The sequence below is a fragment of the Alexandromys fortis genome, unplaced genomic scaffold (genome assembly GCF_014885135.2).
Source record: "Alexandromys fortis isolate MF-2015 unplaced genomic scaffold, M_Fortis_MF-2015_v1.1 scaffold_59, whole genome shotgun sequence".
In the NCBI taxonomy this organism is placed as follows: domain Eukaryota; kingdom Metazoa; phylum Chordata; class Mammalia; order Rodentia; family Cricetidae; genus Alexandromys; species Alexandromys fortis.
In genome coordinates, this window is record NW_026067943.1 from 9563333 (window position 1) to 9589253 (window position 25921).

The window sequence follows — 25921 nt, forward strand, 5'->3', positions numbered from 1 at the left end:
GAACTGACATTAGTGGGTGGCTTGGTGTTTGGTTTTTTTTTAACATTCCTTTGTGTACTCATTTTGTACGTATGCATGTGGGTACATATACACGTGCTACAGCATGAGTGTGGGAATCAGAAGACAAATCACAGGAGTCTATACTCTCACTCAACCATGTACACTTCCAAGGATCAAACTAGTCATGGTGGCAAGCACCTTACCAGCTGAACCATCAAGCCCTCTAGCCAGTGCCGGCATTAGAGGCTTTACAGTTTCAGTCAGCTGAGGTAGTTTTATTTTTAAATAATTTATTTACTTTTATTTTGTGTGCATTAGTGTTTTGCCTGCATGTATGTCTGTGTAGGGTATTAGTTCCTGGAGCTGTCATGTGGGTGATAAGAATTGAGCCCGGGTTCTCTGGAAGAGAAGTCAGTGCTCTTAACCACTGAGCCATCTCTCCAGTTTCCCAGATGAGTTTTTTACACTCTACCTTAAGTCTGGCTACTCCCTCAACACCCTATCTCATAGAGGGGACCCAGTCATCCAAAAGACAAAGAACACAGACAGCTTCAGTTCCTCTTAGATTACAAATACCCTAGAAAAAAAAAATTTGAAATAATTTTCTCAAAGTGAATTTTTCCTTAAACATAACATTCCTCAATTTACATCCACTAAAATCCTTTAATAATATGGTCTAACAGCAATAATGGACAAGAATAGATGTATTTAAAAAATTCATTTCTGTTGGGCAGTGGTGGCACACACATTTAATCCCAGCCCTTGCCTACAAAGTGCGTTCCAGGACAGCCAGGACTGATACAGAGAAAACCTGTCTCGAAAAATGAAAACAACAAAAAATTTCCATTTCCAACACTATTTGGCTTTAAGACCTACAAAGTAGCCATGTATAATAGGCCTCCACCATACAAAGGTTCTATGAGTCATTACTGCCTTTTATAACAGGCAGGTTTCTCTTTCTGAAAATTAGTCAGTTTAACTGAAATGAGTACTACTTCCTCAGCAGTTAAGATTTATAATTCCTAACTCCATCGTGATCGTTTTCATGACCTAATTTTCACTTTAAGAATCAAAAACACAGCATTTATCTCTCTCTGCCCCTAAATGCAGACACATTGGAACCAACTGCCTTCCATTCCTACCACAATGCCTTTCCCACCATGATGAATCACACTCTCAAACCAGGAGCCAAAATAAATCGTTCTTCCTTGAAATTGCTTCTTGTAAGAAATCTGGGTCCCACAACTAAGTAACTAACACAGTAAATCACTACCACGGAGCGGCACTGTTGATGTAATAAACTTGACCGTGTGGTTCTTTGGCATTTGGAACTGATTTGCAAAAGTAATGTGGAGAAGTTTGAAGCAGGATGGATGGATGCTAAAGAAGCCCTAAAATGTAAACCAAGATTAATGGTCCATTCTGGTAAGAGTTCGGAAGACCCAGGTGCCAATAGAAATGCAGACAGTAAAGGCCTGGTTCAAACAGTTCCAGAGGAAATGAAAACTATCAGTAACTGGGCTAAGGTCCACTCAAATTCTGACAAAAATATTTCTTGTGTTCTGCCTGTGTTCTACAAATTTAGGGTGAGTTTGAAAGTAATAGACTAAGCTGTTTGGCAGAAGAAATTTCAAGATCACATAACATACAGACTGACTGCTCTTTCTCAGATTTACAGTGAAACAGAGCAGAGCTATACAGAAATATATTTCTTTTTTATTTATTAATTATTTATTAAAGATTTCTGCCTCCTCCCCACCACCGCCTCCCATTTCCCTCCCCCTCCCCCGGTCAAGTCTCCCTCCCTCATCAGCCCAAAGAGCAATCAGGGTTCCCTGCCCTGTGGGAAGTCCAAGGGCCACCCACCTCCATCCAGGTCTAGTAAGGTGAGCATCCAAACTGCCTAGGCTCCCACAAAGCCAGTACTTAAATATAGTCACTGAGGCAGAGAAAGGAACATGAGTGAGTTTAAAGTTACAGACAAAATGAGAGTGGAGGAAGTAGGTGTGGTTATTAAAGTGATTAATTCAACTAAGGAAAAAACCTCATACTTGAACAATAGGAAAAGTTCCTTGAGGACAAAATCTCATTATCTAAGGCCCCAAGTGCTTGCAAATATATATTCACTGAAAGGGAGGACTGAAATGAAACTGGAAATAAAGGAACTCAAAAACAGCTACCTAGCTAGGGAAATGGTTTCCCAGGTTCAGCTGCCAAAGAACAGAAGCATGACAGCCATGGATGAGCCACTCCTGTCCTTGCAACAGAACACGGCAGTGCTGTCCATGTAGCTTGCAGACACACAAGAGTCAAACGTGGTAGTGTTGTAGAGGCTTACACTAAGATGTCAGAATGACACTGAAGCTTGACAGTACACAGTGGGTTGGACTGCCTGCAAAGGGACAAGCCAAAGCATGAAACTACAAAGGCAGAAAGTTGAGTTGGAATGGAGATGCCAGGATGTAGAAAATGCCAGAACTGTGAGACCTCGATTGAGGGAAAACTATAGGCAAAGAGCACAGCTGACCTGAGAGAGAATCTAGTAGCACAGCTGTTGGAGTCCAAATGATTCCATCACAAGCCGGCAAACAAATGGAACTGTAACATTTGGTGTTTGCCCCAGTGGGTTTCAATATTACTTTGGTCCATCTTTACACATGTGTTCAAGGGGCTTTACAGTTAGGAGGTCATATTTGTGTATGTCTGTGTGTGTAATCATGTTGGGGCAGGAGGACAACTGGCAGGAGCTGGGTCCCTCCCTCTACCATTAATGACCCTGGGGCTCAAACTCAGGTTGCCAGGCTTTGCAGCTGGTGCCTTTGCCCACTGAGCAAGCTTGCCGCTTAGACTAATGGTTTCTGAGCAATATTAAAACCATTGGGATTTCTGGTCATAAGTATAGATAAAGCAAAGGTATCTTGTCTTATGAGACATCCATAAGCCTTTGAAGAACAAGGTAGAATGTTAAAACTTTAAGTGGTAAACTGACAAGAAGGTAGAAATGTCATAGTTAATCTTTATTGTCAATGTGACTGGATTTACAGCCATGTTTGTGAGGACACTCTCAAACAGGTTTAGCTGAAAACTCTACCCACAGGCTAGAGCTGCAGACTGAATAAGAAGGAAAATGTAAGAAAAAAGAATATTTTTAAAATGGAAAGAAAGCAAAGCATCAACATTCATTTCTAGCAGCTCCCTGACTGAAACTGCAAGGTGACCAACACTCTCAAACTCCCCTTACTCCCTGCTATGGTGACAGTGTCCTCAAGCAGTGAGCCAAAATAAAGTCTTTCACACCTTAACAAAAAAGGAAAAGAAAAGTATCTCATTTCATTTTTTTAAATTTTTTTTAAAAAATTATCCTTACTGTACAAGTCTAATTCAGCATACACTTAGAAACAAAGTTTAAAAGTCATATAGAATTTTACGAACAAGGATATTTATCTCCATTATTAAAAAATAAAGTAAAATAAAAGCAGAGAAACGAGCCAGTAGGATAAACCTTTAATACTGAGGCAGGACGATTAAGAGTGCAAAAGCCGCAGAGACCCAGACTCAAATAAAGGAGGTGTGGTGCTTGGGAAATGACTTCATGAGTAAAGTGCGTCCTGCACAAGCACAAGGATCTGAGTGTGGAACACTAGCACTCATGGAAAAGGTAGGATGCTGACACATCTGTCACTCTACTGTCTGGGGCCAGAGACGTGCAGATCGCTGCCTAGCAGGCTTTTCTCAAACTGGGGAGCCCCAGGTTTAGTAAGAGCTTTCCCTGTCTCTGAAACATAAAGTCATCACCCAGGGAGTGGTAGCAAACACCTTTTATCCCAGGACTCGGGAGGCAGAAACACCATGTCTGTCTGCATACCACCATGCTTCCCATGATGATAATGAACTAAACATCTTAACTGTAAGCCAGTCGCAATGAAATGTTTTCCTTTATAAGAATTGCTGTAGTCATAGTGTCTCCTCACAGGAATAGAGCAATGACTAAGACTACAGTCAGCTCTTTCAAGGAGCTTCATTATGAAGTACAGTTGAAAGTTGGGGCCAGAGTATTCAAGAGATGGCTTCCATGCTAATTAGGGGAGGGCTCAAGCAGAGGAGCTGAAGCTGGGGGTTCACAGAAATGCTGAGTCTCAAAGATAATCTGGAGGTCACTGGAAAAAGTGATTGTCCAAACAGAAGGGACAGAGTCTTTCTACCACTGTGACCAAGAAGAAGGAGCAATAATCAGTAGAAGTTGTCAATTTGGAAAATAAACAAGGGTCTTGGCTAATAATTTCTGTGCCTTCTGTTTTAAAGCAGGTGATAAGGGGAATGTAGAAACTGATGTTGGTATAGGAGATAACTAACTCTGTCAGCAAAATGCTCGTCATGCAAGCATGGAAATCTGGTTTCAATCCCCAGAACTCAAAAAAAAAAAAAATTAAACAAAGGTCAGATATATTTCACATGTTTGTAATCCCAGCATTGTAGTGGCAGTGACAGGAAGGTCCCTGAGACTCACTGACCAGTCAACCTAGCATAATCTGATACCTGAAGTTGGCCTCTGGTTTTCAAACATGTAAATGTGAATTCATACTCAAATGTGCATGTTGTAGACATGCATAAACACGAACAATCTGGAGGTTGAAGGATTAAAGTGGGAAAGGGGATGATAATAATGGTGAGCCTTTTCATCATCACTCCCAAGGTAACACTATTGAAACTACAGACAGACCAAACACAAAGGGCAGATTCAGACAGAAATGGCGTCAGAGACCTTGGCCAAATCTTGACAGCAGGCTCCTTTTGAATGAAGGAGGCTAATCTGTAAATTTGCCTGCATTCTGCTGACTGTAGAGCACACAAAGACTCCAGCTGACACAGTCAAGGGTGTACTAGCTCCTTGAGAAATTCCAAAGCAGTTGGCAGAATGACAGTTGGTGGGTTGGGTCAAAGGTTCCCACTACAGCAGAAAGACAGGTACAAAGGACTCTGAGCTGTGACCCAGCAGCAGAACAACCTAACTGCTAAAAAATTACTTAGAAGTAAGTCTTTTGAACAGAATTAAGCCTCAGTAGTTTTCATGTTTGTTCATGTTTGAAGACAGGGTTTCTCTGTAACAGTCCTAGCTGTCCAGGAACTAGCTCTGTAGGCCAGGCTCGTCTTGAACTCACAGAGATCTGCTTTTGCCTTTGTCTCCTGAGTGCTAGGATTAAAGGTATGCACCATTACTACCCACTCTCAGGGTTTTTTTTTCCAACATACTATTTGTATTGATTATTTGAGAATTTCATATAATGCACCCTGATTACACTCACTTCCCAGTCCTCCTAGGTCCACCCTGTCATCCTTGCAATCCCCCTTCCACAAAAAAGGAAGAAAAAGAAATTGTATATATGAAGTCTAATTTGTGTTGTCCATATACTCATTGGACCATGGTCAAACTCACAGTGATAAACCCTTAAAGAAATTTAAATTTCAGTTTTCTTAACTAAAACACAAGAATAATTATGCCCAGTCCATAACTGTCAGTTTCTAGTAAAGAGGTAGCACACAAGTGCTTACCCGACGCCTTCATATTCCCTTGTCCTCATCTACTCCTTTGGCCCTTCTTGATCATCCACCCCGTTGGCCAGAGCCATCAATGAGTGTTGTGCCCATCAGCTCACTCTGGAGGCTCCCCCTCCTGCTACTTGCACTTGAATAGTGGTAACGCTCACAAAGTGCACATACACAGACTCTTAAATGGAAGAAAAGCTACAAATTTGAATAGCACAAAGTGGTAATCTTCAAAGAGGAAGGGCAATTAATATTTCGTGGGAACAGAGTTTCAGTAAGAGAATATAAGATCACTTATTTAGATGAGTGGACTTGACAGTTATGTAATTTTCAGTTTCTTGACACAAGGTTTCTCTCTGTGTAACTGCTGTGGCTATCCATGGAACTGGCTCATGTAGACCAGGATGGCTTCAAACTCACTGAGATCCTCCTGCCTCAGCCACCTGAGAACTGGGATTAAAGGCATGGGCCACCACCAACAGTTTCAACATCAGAATTTATAGTAAGAATATTTTACCATAATAAAAACTTCAAAGCATATTGTAAGCTTAAATGATTGGTCACCATCATATAAAAGAGTATTATAAGATAAAGCTGTAAAAAGCATATTCCTATAGTTCTAGCCCTCCAGAGGCTGAGGCAGAACAACAGTGAATTCAAGGCTAGCCTGGGCTACACTGCGAGACCCTGTATAATTTCAAGATAAATATAAAGAGCTCAGAAAGATTACTATCTAGCACGTGAGGGGCTGGGTTTGACCCCTAGTAAAGCACAAGCACATAAGCACATACACTTGCATGTGTGCACATGAGCAAGCATATGTGCGCGTGCATACACACATGCACACACACACATGCACACACACACACACACACACCCCACAGGAGCGGAGTAGAGACAGAGAAAAAGATATACAAACACCTAAATTATCTTCCAAAGAACAAATGCACAGATGGTTCACCTAACCTACTAGCACAAAGCTCACATGGTACCAATGGTCTGCAAACTGTCACTGCTAACATTAAAATTATGGAGGCAGCTGTACCTCAAGCACTGCACAGAGAGCAGGGTGAACATAACTCATATGTCTTGTGAGCTTAGCAGTCAGAAATGCAAGAATGTGTTATTTTCTTCTTAGTACTGGGAAATTTCCTGGCAAAGGGACAAAGTATAAAAATTTCCATAATAAACCTGAAAAGAAGAGACACAATGGAAATTTTTTATGTTATTAGGTCCACATTATGTTGATATACCATCCTGGATAATATGGGCTTATAAATGATGGGTTTACAGCCCCAAGCACTCCATAATCTAGCAAGAAAATGAGACACTACATTTGTAACTTTTATATAGCAGAACTGATTAGTGGCCAGAGACCTAGGCTGAACTGGAGGGATAAGAACTGCATTATGGGAAAGCAATGAGTGCTTGTGGAAAGGAGTTCAACTGGCAAGAATGTGAGAGATGCTAACTGATCTACAACCTGAGCAGGTGCTGGGCTTCATGGATGTGGTTACTGTTCACAACTTCTTCTCACTTTCTGATCCCAACTTCTGTTTGTTTTGCTTTCCTTCCTAGGGTGCTGTCAAGAGCTCAGATCTCTGTTCAATCAGTGTCCCAGAATCAGAAGATATGGAGTCTGCATTGATGATTGGAGTGATTCCTGTGCTGTACTCCATGGCGAGTGACAAATCTGGCTACTATACTGGGCGGAGACTGTGGTTAGGACTGATCTCAGTATACAGCATGGTGGTGTATATGGTCCGGCTGCCATGGTACTACCTCTACGATGATTTCAAATGCCATGAAAATATTGCCTACCCGTGTCTTACGGAGTGTTTTGAACAAGTGTTTAGCATTCCCATTACAGAAATGTGGGGCTACTGCTACTTCCTCTTCATACTCTTGTTCTTCCTCATGGAATACTTCATGGCTCAGATTCGGCATCATTACAACAAGGTAAAGGTGAAGACCACGCAGCAACCTGAGAACTCAGGGGAAGTGGAGAAGGGCTCCATGGAGGCAATCAGGAAGCAGAGCCCCTCTCAGAAGATGGACTTCCTGAACTTGCACCAGGAGAAGAAGCTCTTATATCTGTATCTGCTCCACTTCCTCTTGCAAGTCAGCATCCAGACTGTGCTTCTATGCCTGCTCACATTCAAACACCTGCCTGTGATAAGTCAAAACAGCTTTTACTGTAGCACCAATGACTGCCCTGGCCCCTATCATTGCCTCATCTGGGAAGTCTCTGAGAAGTGGCTGTCCATCTACACCCTCAGCACCTTTTCTATCATAATCATCCTCCTCGGCATAGGCTCCTTTGTATGTGGTATCTACCATCACTTGCTGAGGGCCCGTTCAATTTCCAAGAGTTGGATTTCTTGACATTTATGAGGAACAACACTTCTTAAGTCTTTTCTACCCCATAACAGGTAGTTTTGGTTCCTCCAAATTTGTGGCGGGGGGGGGGGGGGGGGGGGGGGGGGAGGCGGAGCCTCCTCTTGCAGACCTTCTTTGAATTTTGATTTGAAAACAATAAAAGTTTGCTGTTCTCCCTTTTCTGTTCTGAGGCCAGCCTGGGATAATCTAATTCTGGAAGCAAAACCAAACCAAACAATGTCTAACAATTGACTATCAGGAATTAGTACACAATAACTCATTCCCTTCACACTGTCACCTTTACCTGAGGCCTAGAAAGACAGGTGGCTAGTGAAGAAAACCTACAGTCAGCAAGGGAAGTCAATTTTAAACTTAGGTCTCTCAGTGCCCTAATGTGCATTCCCCCGAAGTCATTCGCTGTGTGGCTGAGAAGCAGACCTTGTTTTTACTGTGAATTATACTAAAGAAAGGAGCAAGGAAAAAAGTGAAGGCATTGTGTCAGGAGGTAGGGATGTACTTCTAAGGTCACAGTTGTATGTTCTTTCTGTCTAGTCAGAGACAAAAGATCTAGGAAGCTAAATCCTAGTAAGTGGTACATAAACTGGAAGTGACCATCGGGGAAAAGCACCTAGGTACAGGGTAAACAGGGCATGTTGGACAAAACTTCTCAACAATTTTCAAGTCATATTCCATAACACACAAGGCTGGCTCTACAGGGTGACCAATTCATATTCAATAAAGGGGCAGATCTGGAGAGTGGACTCAGTGCTAGAACTTCAGGAGACCACAGAGCAAATAGGAGGGAAGACTAGAAGCAGGAGAATGGCAACAAAGAGACATTGGGCATGAGCTGGTGTGAAAAGTCAGACATGTTGACATGTCAACTTCACCCAAGGGTTTGTAGAAGGCTATGCTGTGTTGTACAAAGCTGTCCTATGGTAATTTTCTAACAATGATGAACGTATTTTTTTTAATATTTATTTATTATGTATACAGTATTCTGTCTGTGTGTATGCCTGCAGGCCAGAAGAGGGCACCAGACTCCATTACAGATGGTTATGAGCCACCATGTGGTTGCTGGGAATTGAACTCAGGACCTTTGGAAGAGCAGGCAATGCTCTTAACCTCTGAGCCACCTCTCCAGCCCCTATGATGAACGTATTAACTCAGCATGCTGGGCTCTTAATGTGGGCCAAGTACTGGAGCATAGATAATGTTGATGACCCGAAGAAGCAAACATGAGAGCAGTGGTTCTCAACCTTCCTAATGCTGTGAACCTCTAGTACAGTTCCTCATGTTGTGGTGACCCACAACCATAAAACTGACTGAGAAACATATGTACATGATGAGAACCAGAAATTAACTGATTTGATGAAACTGTCAAAAGTGGTCCGGTCATTCCCTGTCACTGTAGAAGATACACCTTTTCAGGAAAATTAGAGAATTCAATTCCTGTTAAAAAAAAAAAAACAAACCCATGCTGCTCTGGATGACAGACAAACCATGGATGATAAATCAAAAATTCTAATACAAAAATAGAAAATTTATATTTTGAAAGACTTCTATAAATGACAAAAGACCAAAGCAGAGAGTATGAATAAATAATACTATAATAGAAGGATTATTAGACACAGATGCAGATGTGACTATTGTTACTCAAGAATCTTGGCATCCGAATTGGCCACTTTAGGAGGTAGATATTCAATTCCTAATAACTGGAACCCAATCTCAGGTAAAGCAATGCACAAGATGAGTTGAATGTATAGGGCAAGAAGGACCGAGAGGAATGCTGAGGCAATATGTGACTAATAGAGCAGTGAATCTAGGGGGTCATGATATGTTACAACAATGGGATATCCAGATTAACACCCACAGTCTCAGAAATGGTACATATACCAACTCATGTTTCTGGGAAGGATATAAGGTACTACAACAAAAAAAAAAGTCACCAACCACTCAGGTTCTATAAAAACAACTGGCAAACCCCCAGAGGACCTTTATGGGTTAAGCAATGGTGTTTAATGACAGAGAAACTGCAGGCTTTAGAGCAATTGGTACTGGAGCAACTAGATGCTAAGCATATTGAAGAATCAACCAGCCATTGGAATTCTCCTCTATTATTGTTTAAAAAAAATCTGAAAAAATGGAGAATAGTAACAGATTTAAGAACTATAAATAAAGGTTATATAGCCAAAGGGCTCTCTACAGTCTGGAATTCCTCTGCTTTTTCTATTGCCTAAAGTATGGCCTCTTATAGTTATTGATTTAAAAGAGTGTTTCTTTAGTATATCTGTACAAGAAAAAGAGAAAAATTTGCCTGCACAGTGCCTCATTATAATGACTCTCAGCCTGCTTAAAGATATATGTGTGGAAGATCTCCCACACAGAATGTAAAGTAACTAATATTTTACAAGTCACCAATTGAAAATGATACATAAACAATTTCCTAAATCTATAGTTTACCATTATATGTACAATATTTTACTCTCTGATTTAAACATAGATACCTTAGAAAGAATGTTTGAAGAAGTAAAGAAAGTTTTGCCTTGTTGGGAATTAAAGATTGCTCCTGAAAAATTACAAAGAAGAAATTCTATCAATAATTTAGGTTATAAAATAGGTTTACAGAAAATTAGACCACAAAATAGTGCAAATTAGGAGAGTTCAATTGCAGACTCTTAATGAATTTTCCAAAGATTGTTAGGAGACATTTCTGATCTACAGTCTACTATTGGGATAAAACCTGATGAGCTGATTAATTTAAACTAAGCCTAAGATGATGAAAAGGACTTAAATAGCCACAGGGAATTATCAGCTGAAGCTGAGAAAGAATTGATTTTGATTGAAGAGAAATTACAGAAAGTACATGTGGATCCAAATCTTAATATCAGTCTGATCATATTACCTTCAAAACAATCCCCTACAGGAATTTTAATGCAAAAGGAAGATAATTATCTTAGAATGATCTTTTAATTACATAAACTGAGTAAAAAATTAAAAACCTTTATGGAAAAGCTCTGAGATTATAAAAGGTAAACTGAGACTTAGCCAATTAACAAAACTAAACCTTGCAGAAATTGTAGCACCACTCACTAATGATGAAATTAACAAATTATGGGAAGAAAGGGAACCCTGGCAAAGAGCTTTTAGTAATTTCTTGGGAGGGATAAACAATAACTATTCCAAAAGCAGAGAAATCATTTATAAAGAGAACTAATTGGATTCTTCCTCGTATGGTACACACCAATAACTGGAGCCCCTATACTCTATACTGATGCAAATAAATCAGGAAATAAAGGTTACAAATCAGAAAATTTAAGTAAAGTGAAATAAAGCCCTTATAATGAAACAAAGGCAGAATTAAATGGTATTCTCATGGTACTAAGGGATTTTAAAGAAGCTCTCAACATAGTTACTGATTTGCAATATGAAGAAAGAGTCGTTTTGCATATTGAAACTGCTGAATTTATACCAGATGAATAAAACTGAAAATGGGCTGAAGGCCTCCAAATTTCATTAAAAACGTCATGTCAATAGCAAAGGTTAAAAAAAATGACTTTTCCATCATGTGGCAACAAACCAAGGAGATTATAAGATGTCCTACTTGTTTTTTAGACAACCAAATACTACTACCTGCAGGAAGTAACCCAAAGAGTACTCAAAACAATGAAATCTGGCAGATTAATATGTTGCATTTTGTAGGATTTGGAAAACTAAAATATATACACCATACCATTGATGCCTATTCAGTATCAATGACAACTGCTTTGAGTTAGAAAAAGACTGATTCAGTAATCACACATTTATTACAAGTTATGGCCATCAGGGGTATACCTGTAAAAATAAAGACAGACAATGTTCCAGCATGAGTCTCTAAGACAATGAAGCAGGATTTTTGTTTTTTGCTTATTATAATACAAAGGATATTACAGGTGTACCACAAAATCCTATAGGTCAGACACTTATAGAAAGATCAAACTGAACTATAAAGGATATGTTAAATAAGCAAAAAGGAATGAGAAAGACCCTCCAGAAATAGACTGCATTATGCTTTATTAACCTTGAATTTTCTTAATGCTAATGATAAAGGAACAACAGCTGCAGAGAGACACTGGATAATAGAAAAAAACTTCTGAATTAAATCAGCCGGTGTACTTCAAGGATGTGTTAACCTCAGAATGGAAACCAGGAGATGTGCTACACTGGGGAAGGGGTTTCACTTTTGTTACCACAGCAGAAGAAAAGCTATGGACATCATCAAAAGTAATCAAGATTTGGTTTGAAAAAGAGAAACATCTTGATAAGGAGAAATGACAGTTCATCCACAGAGGTAACAATCCTACAAGCTGTAAGGAAACAAGGGTTGGGTTCTGTTCTTGTCTTTGCAGGAAAACAGAAAATATCTATCTTTGAGAAGTCAAGAGACCTTGGACATCTAGATGCCTAAAGAAGAAAAGATAACTATTCAGAAAGAATCAGCAAGCAAAGAAAAATCTCACTTATGATACCAATATTCTCTGCAGGGTAAAATCTCACTCCCTAAACATGCATATCTCCTTACTTCTCAGTATAATGGTAGGCCCAACTCACTTAAAAATCAAAGCTGGCTTTGGAGTTGGACAGTGGCTCTCCTTCTATAAATTTTTTTTGTTTCTTTTTTTTTTTTTTTTGAGACAGGGTTTCTCTGTGGTTTTGGAGCCTGTCCTGGAACTAGCTCTTGTAGACCAGGCTGGTCTCGAACTCACAGAGATCCACCTGCCTCTGCCTCCAGAGTGCCAGGATTAAAGGCGTACGCCACCACCGCCCGGCTTCCTTCTCTAAATCTAAGCATGTTGTTAAAAGAAAAATTCAGAGTTTCTCTATCATATCAAGAGAGTCACCTGGTATGGAATAGAAGATAAAAATCTAGGGACTGTGATTATCAAGACTCTGCTTTCAAAAATTCTATTTCTCCCTTACCTATTTTTGCCTCTATGATACCTTTCTTTGAATACATATCTATCAAAATTCAAACTTTCCATTTTGATATGAATAATGTTTAAGTTTTCCACAACAAACAACAGATTTTCCTACAGTAACCTCCAAAGTCTCCAAAACAAAGATGGGGCCCCACAACAATTCCACCTAGTTTATATGGTGCCATTCAGCTAATATCACCACTTAAAGATCAGTTTGGGATTACAAACTGCTCAGAATAATTTCAGAGTAGCTAGTTAGGATGATCCAGCCTAACAGACTACTCTAGCCAGGACCTGAGACAAGCAACATTTTCAAGACAAGGAGGAACAGCCCTTCAGAATACCCAGCTTCACAGAAAAGTCCAGCAGATATGCTAGGCCTGTAGGCCAAAGATACATGCCCCAACGTGGCAGAGGAACTTTGGGTGGCTGTCCAGACAGCCAGCTATTTCTGTCATTTCTCACATTTTTTGGAAGTTGCTAATTTGCACTTTCTGCTTATTCATTTAATATTATTTCCATATTGGGTCTCTGAGGGAGTTGAAGATTAGATAGTTATAGTTATAGTTTACCAGATGCAGAAAGCAAGTTATGATAGAAAGTTTTAGCTACACTGGCTGGACAGCAAGCGCCACTCTCAGTAACCTTTCTGTCTCTATCTCCACAGTGTTAGAGTTCTAGGTACCCATATGGCTACACCTGATTTTTTTTTCCTTACTGGGATTATGCTCAGGTCCTCAGTCTTACCCACTGAGCCATCTCCTCGGCCCCAATAGAAGTAATTAAAACAGTACTGATATTATTTATTATTCCAAAGTGGTTGAGTAGAGAAAACCCCAATTACAGAATGACACCATATGGTTTCTACTTCTAGGCATTTTAGTTCTAATTTTTGCTTTTGTTAGGTTTATTGTTTTGTTTGGTGGTTAGTCATTTGGAGTTTTGTTTGTTTAGGAGGTTTTTGGAGACAGGCCTAGAACTCTCTCATTCTTATTGTCTCAGCTAGTACTAGGTTTATAAACATGTGTCATCATGTCCTATTACCATGCTTAAACAAGATAAAAAAACAACAACAAAAAAGACACACACTTTATATTTGTTCAAATTGTTTGTTTCTGCTATGGGAGGGGGTGAACTGGATAGAACATTACAACATAATTTGTGATGAGATGTTGCGGGCCATGATAAAATTACAACAGTTGACAGCTGACAATTATAAAGCCAATCCACCAGATGATCAACTAATCTGATGGAGGAAATTCATAGGCAAGGCTTATGAATACATACAGACCACTCTTGTCTTTAGATTCACATGTGCAAAGACAGTTATAGTATCTCTCCAATATTTACACTATAATACGTAATCTCATGTGATAGGTATATGCAATCTCATGATTACATCTCAATCTTATGGGCAAATATATCTGTGGGTGGTCAGGAAGATGACTCCCCATTACTCTGTATAATTTTGATATACAGAAAACATACTAGGCTATGCTTCATAACTAGATCTATTGTCCTATCAGAGCTGTAAGGCACTTAAAAGGCTGCTTTGTTCCTTTTACTCAGACTAACACAAGAAAATAACAATTTCTCCTAAGTCTAAGACAAATTGCACACGATTAGCTCATTTTACCTCAGAGCAAGTTCAAACTAGACTAAAGGTTTTTAAAAACAGATCACAAGTTTAAAACTTCACAGTTTGGCACAACGTCAGAGTTGCAGGTGTCTAACCAAGGTAATTAACATAAAACCAGCCTTCACTTGTCAAGTCTGGCTGATAAAAGACCTATGTCTCAAAGCATGTCTCACTGGGCACTGTGCCCCCACTCTCTAGTCACAGTCTCACTCCAGAAAGCTTGAAACTTTGCATTGCCATGAGAAAAGGCTCAGCTCTTATTACCTACCCAAAGGAATGTGCTTTTGAACAATGGGATGTAACTCTTGTAATTTTTTATTATTGTTTCAAGCCTCCTGAAAAACAATGTATTTAAGCTAGGTAAACATAGCTGGGAAAAGAATTGAAACATAAAATCAGAATGAGATGTAGAATTACAGAATTAGAATTAAGAAATTATAGACAATTAGGACAAGAGAATTAGAATGAAAGGAAAATGACCCTCAGATAATGTGTGAAGGTATTATAGAAATCTTTCAGTCCTTACTCCTGAGAATCATTCTGAGAATCAGTTACCCTGGGTAGTGGTCAGGGAGCCAGACTTCCAGACCACTAAAATAAATATCAATCTCAACTGGCTTAAATAATAGAAAAGGATATTGTCTAGATTTAGCAGCTTCAGAAATAGTTTCTTTGGCTTCCAAGTTCTGTCTATAGTTTTCTTTTCTCTTTTCTTTGTTTTATTTCACTTTGTTTCCTTAAAATAATATATTTTGTAATATTTATAACAATCAGTTGAGATAAAGTAGGAGTTTGCTGAGATGCAATAATGAGTCCTTCCCTCATCTTTTAATGTCAGAAAGCTCCTAGACAAAGGAATCGAGAATATGGTGTGTGTTCTGGACTCCATAAAGTTCAAGAGGACTCTCAGTATTTTACTAGTGAAAAGATAGCTAGCTTGTGGCCTTCCAAGTTTTCATAATTCCTCTTTTTTTGCAAGAAATAATAAGTTAAATACTTCTTTCAACTCTTTTCATGTGGATTTCAGAGTATCTGTACTGGTTCTTCTGAGAGATGCTTTTCTTGACTTTGCCACCCTCAGGATGTCGGTTTCACCTTAGGGTGAGACAAGGTAGCCACAGTAGTTCTATGCATCTTGCTCAGACATGAGACTATCCAAGAGAAAGAGGAGGTCACCTTTCTTCTTGCTAGTCTTTCTCCACAGGAAAAAGATTTCCCAGAGCTTCCTGTTCTTTCTCTCAAATCATGGATGCATCACATGCTGATGCATACTTAGTTACCAGAAACAAATACACTAACTTACTAAACAAACCGGGACCATTTCCAGGAGCAGCAATATTGGAACATACACAAGACTGGTGAGATATTAGAAGAAAAGTTAATTTCAACTAACATAGAGCTGGAAACAAAATATAACATAAGGCACAGACAACAATGCTCCTAGGTATTACAAACTTATAAGTACTTAGTGACTGAAAAGGCAGGCAAAACCAATCTTTCTGAAATCTGAAAAAAATTCCATCTAATTCCTATCGTTTCTTTTCTCTATAAAAAAAAGTTTATTCATTTTGAATCTACATGGAAATTCATGCCAAATGTAGAAAATAAAATTTCAGTTATAGGATCTGGTTTCCTGAGAAATGTGGTTATTGTTTCCAAATGTGGTGCAAGCTAGAGTTATCTGGAAAGAGGGAACCTCGAATGAAGAATTACCTCCATCAGATCAGCATGTAGACGTGCCTGTGTAACAATTTCTTGATTAATAATGGATAAGCAAGACCTCAGCACACTATGAGCCAGTGCCAACCCCACACAGGTGGTCCTGGATTGTATGAAAATGGAAACTGCATGAGCCACCGAAAGCAGTATTCCTCCATGATCGCTGCTTTGAGTTCCGCCTCCAGGTTCCTGCTTTAGTGTCAGCACTGGCTTCCCTCAAAGATGAAATGAACCATGTAAATACAGAGGTAAGTATGTACGCACAAACCTGCTGTGGAAGGGAAAATGTTCAAAGATCAAGATGAACAAAACTGCACACAATCTATATTCTTAAAAGCTCTAGTAATTTTGAAATCTAGATTTAAAGAATTTCATTGAAGGTGCTGGAGTGATGGCTCAGTGGTTAAAAAGAATGGTTGCTCTTCCAGAAGACCCAGGCTAGATTCCCGGCACCCACATGGTGGCTCAAAATGATTTGTAACTCCAGTTTCAGGGGATCCAATGACCTCTTCTAACCCCCAAAGGCACCAGGCATGCATGTCGTACACAGACATATGTGTAGATAAAACACTCATACAAACAAAAATGAACAAATAAATAATCAAGAACCATAGAATATGCAGAGGGTTAATATCAAACTAAAGAGATGTATAGGCAAGAATGAGATCCTATTATCTGCATTTTTGGTTCACTGAAGGAATCAAGGTCTATGGATATAGAATACAAAAAATAGTAACTTAAATGGAAAATATCAAGACTACTACTAACTCTCAAAATTTAAATCTTAGTGAACAATTTAAAGATGATGTCTGATACTTTCTAGCTTTGAAGAAAATGAAAATAAATTATTCCTAAAACAAGTTTCTAAAGATGTATGTGAATTAGTGACTTCATCTGGTCACTGTCAATCTTTGGGGGTGTCCACAAGAATATGGTGACTTTGAACTTCTACTGGAAAGGTGTTTATGTGTATTGTGAGATTATGTTAAATAGACCATTGAAATGAAGATCGTAATAATAGACTATACATTTGATCTTCAATATAAAAGACAAAATATACTCCAATACAGTTATCTTTCAAATAAAACCCATTGTGAAGATTTCAAACTTTGAACCTGATGGGAATCACCTATGAGTCTCTTACGTTATCACCATAATGCCCCTCCTAATTCTCAGGAGTGAACTGATATAATAATTTGCTTTCCAGCACTCTAAATTATTCATCCTATAAACCCCCAGTCCAAAAGAGCAACAGTTCAGAAGCAGAGCTCTAAGCCTAGGGTAAAATACCAACTTCTTAGACTTGAGGATCATTCACTCATTGTACAGAACAATGATAAAACCAAGGATCTCATTGCACTCTCTTGAATAGCTAGGAGAAAAAGCCCTTAATCAATGAATATCTTCTCTTGTCGGTGATGTTCAAGTAATAGTTTCTCACTTTTCCCCTTTTATGTCATCTTTTTGGCACTGTAACAAAAAATGTACACTGACTTAGAAAAAGTTAATAAAGTAGTAAAAAGCACTGAAGAACCTAATCCAGAGGTAGATAATATTGAAAACAGCATCTCATGAAAAGTTGTAAAAAACACGTTTTAATTTTTCTGCCCCAGTGATTCCCACTTAGCTTTCCTTCTCTTACCTTTCTAACTCAGCTATCTTCTTATCTTTGTCATTCTTCTCATTTTCCACTTCTTTCAAGATTTCCAAGAGGCGATCAACTTCAGTCTGGGCCTTGCTAGATTCATCTTTGTACCTGGTAATCTCTCTCTCTAATTGCTGTATTCGGTCATTCATCTCTGGACTGGCTCTGGCTTCCAGTGTTGCTTCATGTGCCTACCCAAAAATTAAATTAAAAAATTAAAAATTTTAAAGTCTAGCCAATACAGGTACAGTGGCAGTAAGCAAACCATGCCCAAAGAACGAGTTATATTTCAATGTAAATAGTGTTAATGGCTAATCTTCAATTTCTAAAGCTTTTCTCTAATTAAGGATTACATGGGGAAAAGATTAATAATTAATGGGTAGGAATTATTTTAGTTTACAAATGGATTTCTTATTTAAAAAAACTATTTCATCTTGGAACACTTATTATGAGGTCAAAATTCATCATAACCCAACTGACGCTTTGATTGAGATTAATGAAAACTATATTGGAGGGCTATAAATACTGATCTTTGTATTCTTACATCAATGCTGAGACTTAGTTCTTTAGGCCTAACCCAATTTCCTTCTCCTATATGTGGCTTTGCCAAATGTATGACTCATATGGCCAGCAGCTACAAACAAATGCGTTGCAAATGAAACTGGGTTAAGAAAATAGCTACTCTGAGCTGGACATAATCCCAGCACTTGGGAAGCAGAGGCAGGTGGATCTCTGTGAGATCCAGGACAGCCTAGACTACAAAGTGAGTTCTAGAAAAGCCAGAATTAAACAGTGAGTCTTGGAAACAACCAAGAAAGAGGGAGGGAGGGAAGGAAGGAAGAAAGGAGGAAGGGAAGGAGGTAGGGAGGGAGGGAAGGAGGGAGGGAGGGAGGAAGAAAGAAAGAACAGTTTCTCTCAAGTATATTTCTCTAAAATTCAGAATTTTACAAGATAGCCTGGGATTGACAAATGAAGTTAGAAAGCAAGGCCCACTCTAAAAACTAAGAAAAAGTATATTCTGTTGTAAAAGACATCTAATAAAGTCAATATATTTTAAAGTACTGCAAATTACAAAATTACAAATTAGTTTTCAAATTCTCATTGTATTAATGTTCTTATTATTTTAACAGAATAGCTGAGAAAAGAAATTTAAGGGAAGACAGGATTGTTTGGGCTCATGGTTTAAGGGTATAGACTATCAAGGAGAAGGAGTAGCTGCTGGGGCTCCATCCACGGTTGTAGGATCATGTACATGGCATGATCTGTGGCATGCTGGGGACAGAGGGAAAGCAGAGAGCTCAGTTACAAGTAGAACCTGGCTAAGACCTAAAAACCTAAGGGTTTCAGTGACCTACTTCTGCCATCCAGACTTCATGTCTAAAAGGTTTTGTAACTCCAAAAACAGTACCACCAACTGAGGACCAAGTTTCAAAATGCTCTCAGCAAACCAAAATATTCCTTCTCACTAATTTCTAAAGCCATGTGTATATAATGAATGTACTTAATAAGAAGATAAAAACTAAAACATCACATTTTTTATCCAATAAATAGAAAATATATTACATCTTCAAAATATTTCAAAAATAGTAGAGGAAAATAAATTCTTCAGAAAATATTTTAGGAAAACACGACACAAAGTAGCATAAGTAAATGAGAAAAGTTTGTATAAATTAAGTTAAATCTTTCATGAAAGTATTATCTACATTTTCAGAGTGAATATGTCACCAAGTTCATTTGTTTAAGGTTCCATTCCCAGCAAGGGGGGATTTTAATCTCTTCAACACCTACTAACCTAACCTTTAAGTTACTTAGGAAACAACTACGCCAGCTTGGAGAATAAATAGACACCATTGTTTTTCAACTCTCTGACTTAGCTCTTCTCACACGGTTTTGCCAGAGTTGAATGAGGTGGGGTACTCCTGCTGGTCATTCTCGCATGGACAGGAGGGCTATGGAGACTCTTTTACTACAGTGTATCCAACAGCAGGGGGGACAGGAGCTGTTTCACAGAATGCTCACTGTAGCTGAGGTGTAAATAAAGAGCAGGAATGAATAAAGACACCCCACTATCCACACATACACAAAAAAGATAATAGGAAAGAGGAAACAGAAAGAGGTTGGGATGGGGCAACAAAAAGACAATAAACAAGTATCAACAACAGCTTATAATCAATGCCATGGAGATAAATCTTGTTACATTTAATTTTAACTATTGTTTATGCTATAAATACTACTGGCCTGGCGTTCACACATGCTAGGTTACGGTCACTGGTTAGTTAAATATTACTTCCATAGAAGGGGTCCTCTATACCCCAGACTCTGTGATTTGCTAAACTTTGCTGGGTATGTGTCTATTTTCGCTAACAGAGACTATTAACTCACTGAAGACTGGATAGTTCTATATTGTCTACCACCACATCCTCAGCACCCACTCTGTTAACTGACACAGGCCAGAAAAACGCTTAACAAATGAAATTGTATAACATATTCAGGATAATTTCTATTTGCTTTAAAACAGCCAAGAGGTATGTAAGATAACTCAGCAGTTAAGAGCTCTTGCTGCTCTTCCAGGGAACCCAATACCCATCTTTTGGCCCCTATAAGCACCCACATCCACATGCACTAACACACAAATATACACATTAAAAACAATAATAAATATTTTTAAAAAGTTTTTAATCATGTGCATGTGTGCCTGTTAGTGCATGTGAATGCAGGTGCCGATGGAGGCCAGTGGTATTGGATCCCCTGGAACTGCAATTACAGGTAGCTGGGAGCTGCCTAATGTGGGTGTTGGGAATCAAACCTAGGTCCACTAAAAGCGCAATACATGCTCTTCACCACTGAGCTATCTTTCCAACCCTAATAATAAACCTTTAAAATATATTTTTAAAGTAAAATAAAATAAATCAGTCCACAAGAGTGAAGGTAGGAAAAGAAGAATGACTGGGGACGAGGAGGAAAATGACCAGTAGCTAAATAGAAGTTCAAGGTTAAACATAACTCAGGAGTCAATGATCCAGAATAAAGAACCACTGAGAAGAAGGTCAATCTGCTACAAGGATGTAAAAAGTAAAAAAAAATTATCAACCCTTTCTTAATATCATAATAAATTTTATATCAGAGACACTTATACCTAAACTCTGTTGAGTTCATTTATACTTTTTTTGTTGTTTGTTTGTTTCCCAAGACAGGGTTTCTCTGTCATAACTGTGCTGGAACTTGCTTTGTAGACCAGGCTGTGCTCGAACACACTGAGATCCACCTGCCTCTGCCTCCCAAGTGCTGGGATTAAAAGCATGCACCAATACTGCCTGGCCATTTACACTTTAAAATGAAATTTCAAGAAATATTAAATCACATTAAATACTTTTGCAACTTTATAAAACTAATATAAACTAATATAAACTGAAAAAGAAATTTGCCAAGTCAGTGTTACATTTATTTAAAATAGTTTTATATCTGAGCACGGTAGCATATATTCTAGCACTTGAGAGGCTTGAGGTGGAACTTTGTGAGTTTCAATCCAGCCTGATCTACATAGCAAATTGCAGGACAATGAGCTATATAGTAGGAATACGTGTCAAAATAAATGAATTAATTAGTTAACTTGGCAAATAGAGTAAAATATTTAATTCAAGATGTAAACCTCAAGCATGGAAGCATGCGTCTATAAATCCCAACACTCTGAAGTACAGGTACAAAAACAAGTTACTGACAAGCAAAAGATATAGAGACCCTCCCTGTCTCAATGAATAAAACAACAAAAGAAATAAACACACACAAAAAAAAACTGTGAACAGAAGAGAAATCATCCCTTCATGATAAAAACTTTCTTGATAGACTATGCATGGGAAGCATCTATCTCAATGTAGTAAGAGCTATGTATGACAAATGTAAACATGATCCTACATGCAGAAGAACTCAAAACATTCTCACTAAAATCAGGAATAAGACAAGGGTATCTGTGTTACAATTCAACATAGTACTTAGTCCTACACATAGCAAAAAGACAAATGAAAGAAATAACCGAAACTGAGCTGGAAGTGACCTCTTCGCTAGCCAACTTTCTTTTTTGTTTTTTTGTGTTCTGTGTGTGTGTGTGTGTGTGTGTGTGTGTGTGTGTGGTTTTTCGAGACAGGGTTTCTCTGTAGCTTTGAAGGCTGTCCTGGAACCAGCTCTTGTAGACTAGGCTGGCTTTGAACTCACAGAGATCCTCCTGCCTCTGCCTCCTGAGTGCTGGGATTAAAGGCGTGTGCTACCACCACCCTGCACTAGCCAACTTTCATAGTACAGAGAGTGCACTGCAGGCTACTAAGTGATAAAAGGCATCAATGGTCTTACCCAGCCGAGAACCCTATTAACTACAATACCAACTGGCCAGGCAATTATGTGCCTCCTTGGTGCAATGGTGGCACTACTGATATGGGGGGAAACCAAGCACTCTGGTAAGTTTTAAAGCCCACTCCACAAACTGAGTTTCATGCCTGATCCTATAAACACAGTTAAAGAACCCAGAGTTAAGAAGGTCTTAGATCCAAGGGGTAACTTTATACTCTTGGTTAGCTAAATTGACATAATGCCAAGTTGCCTTCTAAATACCTCTAATTATACCCACATATAAATACTACTTGTCTTTTTTCTTTCTTCTTTTTTTTTCTCCTGGGTTTTGGAGACAGGGTGGCTTTGAACACTGTCTTAATCAGAAAAACTTCTCTTTGGAATGAAAGGTGGCAAAATGCAAAAGATTCATGGTTGATCGAGATATTTAAAAAAAAAAAAGTTATGGCTGAGTGCTCAGCCTTCAACAAGACTCATATTACCCCCTCTCAGGATCAGGTGAAGAGAAAGTGAGAAGAATGTAAGGACTGGGATATGTGGAGAAAATCTATAAAATGCTTTCTTGTGGGCATGATATAGTCAATGTAATCATGAACTCATGTAGCAGTGGCTGCCAGCAGTGGGCCTCCATGAGATTAGCCTGCTGTCAAGTCAATCATAGATTGTGGAGGGGTCTCTGTGACCCTGCCCTAGCCTGGTTAACTTATGATCCAGAAGAGTGGCAAACATTCTGATCAGCACTGACGAGCTCCACATGTTCCAGTGAACAATACAAACCATAGTCACATAGCCCGGTGTGCTGGTTTGTTGACACAAGTTAGAATCATCTGGGAAGAATGAATCTCAGTTGAGAAACTGCCTCCATAAGACTGCCTATAGTCTATGAAGTGTTTTCTTAGTTATTGTTGTGGCAGAGTTCAGTCCATATGGGCAATGTCACCATGTGGGCAGATGGTTCTTGGTTGCATAGTAAGCCATGCTTCTATGGCTTCTTTCTCAGTAACTGCCTCAGTTCTTGCCTTCATTTACCTTCATGATAAGCGATATAAAATAAACCCTTCTCTTCAGGTTGCTTATGGTCAGGGTGTTTTTAGCTTTAAACTCAGTGTGTTAAAACAAAGCAAAAACATGCTTGTGAGAAAAGGACTCTGGGCAATTATGTAAAAGGAATGAAAAGGAGAAAGAATGTGATAGTAATCAATATGTACAATATATTCTATGAAACTGTCAAGCTAAACAGAAAGAAAATACACAGTTTAAGCACAGACTTGAAAGAAGATCCTAGTGAAAGGCCAGGATTTTTTTTTTTTTTTTTGGTTTTTCGAGGCAGGGTTTCTCTGTGGCTTTGGAGCCTGTCCTGGAACTAGCTCTGTAGACCAGGCTGGTCTCGAACTCACAGAGATCCGCCTGCCTCTGCCTCCTGAGTGCTGGGATTAAAGGTGTACGCCACCATCGCCCAGCTGAAAGGCCAGGATGTTAATGCACTACCAAAATTCTAGACTAAACTGGGATCGTTAGAAGCTAAGTGGTGGTAAAAGCGAAAAAAAAGGAAGCAGCCCTGGATAAGCAAAGGGCAGTCTGCAGGAACCTTCTAGAACCTGTCTCTCGGGAATGAAAGTCTTCCTCTTCCCAAACTCATGTGCTGAAGGCTTGACTTGCCAATGCGATGTTCAGAACTGGGGTGACTGGGAAGTGAGTGGGTAAATCAGGAGAGCAATGACCTAATCTGTGGTTCAATCATAGAACCAAAATGGCATTTCGGAGAGGCTGACACTCAGGATCTCAGTACAGGAAGTAGCTCACTAGGGCCATGAGCTTAAAGGAACACTTTGTCCTTGCTCCTATCTGCTCTTCTGGTGGGCATGATGCTCTGTCCCACTGAAGACTAAAAGCAATGGAGTCATCCAACCATGGACTGGAACCGCTCAAGCTGTAAATCCAAATAATTCTTTTCTACTTGAATGTGTATCTTTGGTGTTTGGTCACAGCTACGAAACCAAACCCATCACAAACCCACTAAGAAAAATGAAAATAACTGTACAATCTGTACTGTCACCGTGAGCCTCAGCGGAAGAGGGGGGGGAGGGAAGGAGGAAGGACTCAGAGCTATCGACAGTGTTCTTATGCAGACAAAGTGAGAATGGGAGCTCCTCAACCTTCTTCAGCTGTGACTCCATTTTCAGGCACTCTTCCTTCTTCTGTTCAAGAGCAATTTCAAGGGTCTTGAGTCGTGAGTCCTTTTTCAGTCCTGAGGAAGCCAGGGAAGAAGCATGCTCTTTGAGATCCAAGAGAGAGGCCTAAAAGCATCAAGACATGTTTAGATGAATACTGTGAAATAAAATGTAGATTTAATTTTTCAAATTGTTAGTCATAGCATCTGAAAGTTCCCATTTCAAGAACATTCATGAACTATAAAAATGCATTATCTTCAGCTTCCAGACGTTAACTAAAATAAGGTTGACCCTCAGGACTAAATGGACAGTGACATAAAGAGTCCTAGAAATGACTGGGGTGCAGCTCCAGTAAAAAGCCTGCTTGGCATGCATCAAGTTCTAGGTTCAATTTTCAGCACCACGTAAAGCAGGCATGGAACACACTTGTAATTGCAGCACTCAGGAGGTGAAGGCAGGAGGATCAGAAGTGGAAGGCCAGCCTGAGATAGAGGAGGCCCTGTCGCAAAACAGAACAAGAGCTCTACCCTAATGTACTTATTTTCACAAAATAAGAGAGACTGAGCTTTGAGAACCTAAGTAACCAAACTTAGTAACTAACTTGAATGGGGATTCCCCCCCCCCCCCCCCGCCTTTCAGCAGGAAATTCTTGTAGAAACTTACTTGTGGAAATTTTACTAGACAAATCTGCTGGATTACTCATCACACAGCCAGGATTATTCAAAAATAAGATCAAAATCGTGAAGTCATATAAGTTATAGGTGATTGTGTTTCTAATAACGGTTATAATTAGATTTCTTCCTTTGTTACTTGTATTGTTAGCAGTGTCTCTCATTATAAAACATGGCTGCAGTTACTCTAGGATACGCAGCTTTGCTATCACATAAGAAACCAACTCTTAAAACAGAGAACAGGGTCTTAACGGGCAAAGAAGTGATAAGCAGTCTACTGTAGCACTCACAGCTTCCTAGGCAACTAGAAAGCCTGCCACAAAATACTAAGAATCTTTCTTGCTTGTCTGCGCTGCGCAGACACCGCAGAGACACAGAATGCGATGACTAAGCAAACTGAGTAACTCCATTTGGTAATCCTAACCTCCTTCTCGGAGAGATCTCCTTGTAACAGGCTGACTTTTTCTTTCAAGTCTTTAAGATCTTTCTTGTAGGTATCAATCTCTTCTTGCTTCTCTCGCTCATCTCTGTCCCGCTGCTCCTTTAAGCGTTCAATTGTCCGTTCCTAAAAAGAAAGCACACCAAGTCATGAGGAAACTACAATTTGTACCTACATCATGTAGCATACTCTGCTTCCTCTGACCAAAGTCAATTCTTATATCATCTACTAAAAAGGCAATGGTAAGCTCTTCAAGAATTTATATAGTGTATATTGTAAGTGTTTTAATAAATAAAGCTTGTCTGAAGATCAGAGGGCAAAGCAGCCACACTAGGCAGCCATACAGGTCAGGGAGTGGTAGCACACACCTTTAATTCCAGGACTAGGAAGACAGAGGCACACAGGCTCTGTGAGT

At 39.2% G+C, this 25921-nt stretch overlaps 1 protein-coding gene across 11 annotated transcripts in view; it reads right to left on the reverse strand.

The window, feature by feature from the left end:
- Positions 1-25921, reverse strand: part of Erc1 (ELKS/RAB6-interacting/CAST family member 1) — a 351181-nt gene that overhangs the window by 210736 nt on the left and 114524 nt on the right. For all 11 annotated transcript variants that reach the window (XM_050148588.1, XM_050148589.1, XM_050148584.1 and 8 more), the window contains 3 exons: positions 25492-25632; positions 24382-24522; positions 17882-18075 (listed from right to left, as the gene is read on the reverse strand). In XM_050148588.1, coding sequence (XP_050004545.1) covers positions 17882-18075; positions 24382-24522; positions 25492-25632 — 476 coding nt within the window. The remainder of the gene's footprint in view (positions 1-17881; positions 18076-24381; positions 24523-25491; positions 25633-25921) is intronic.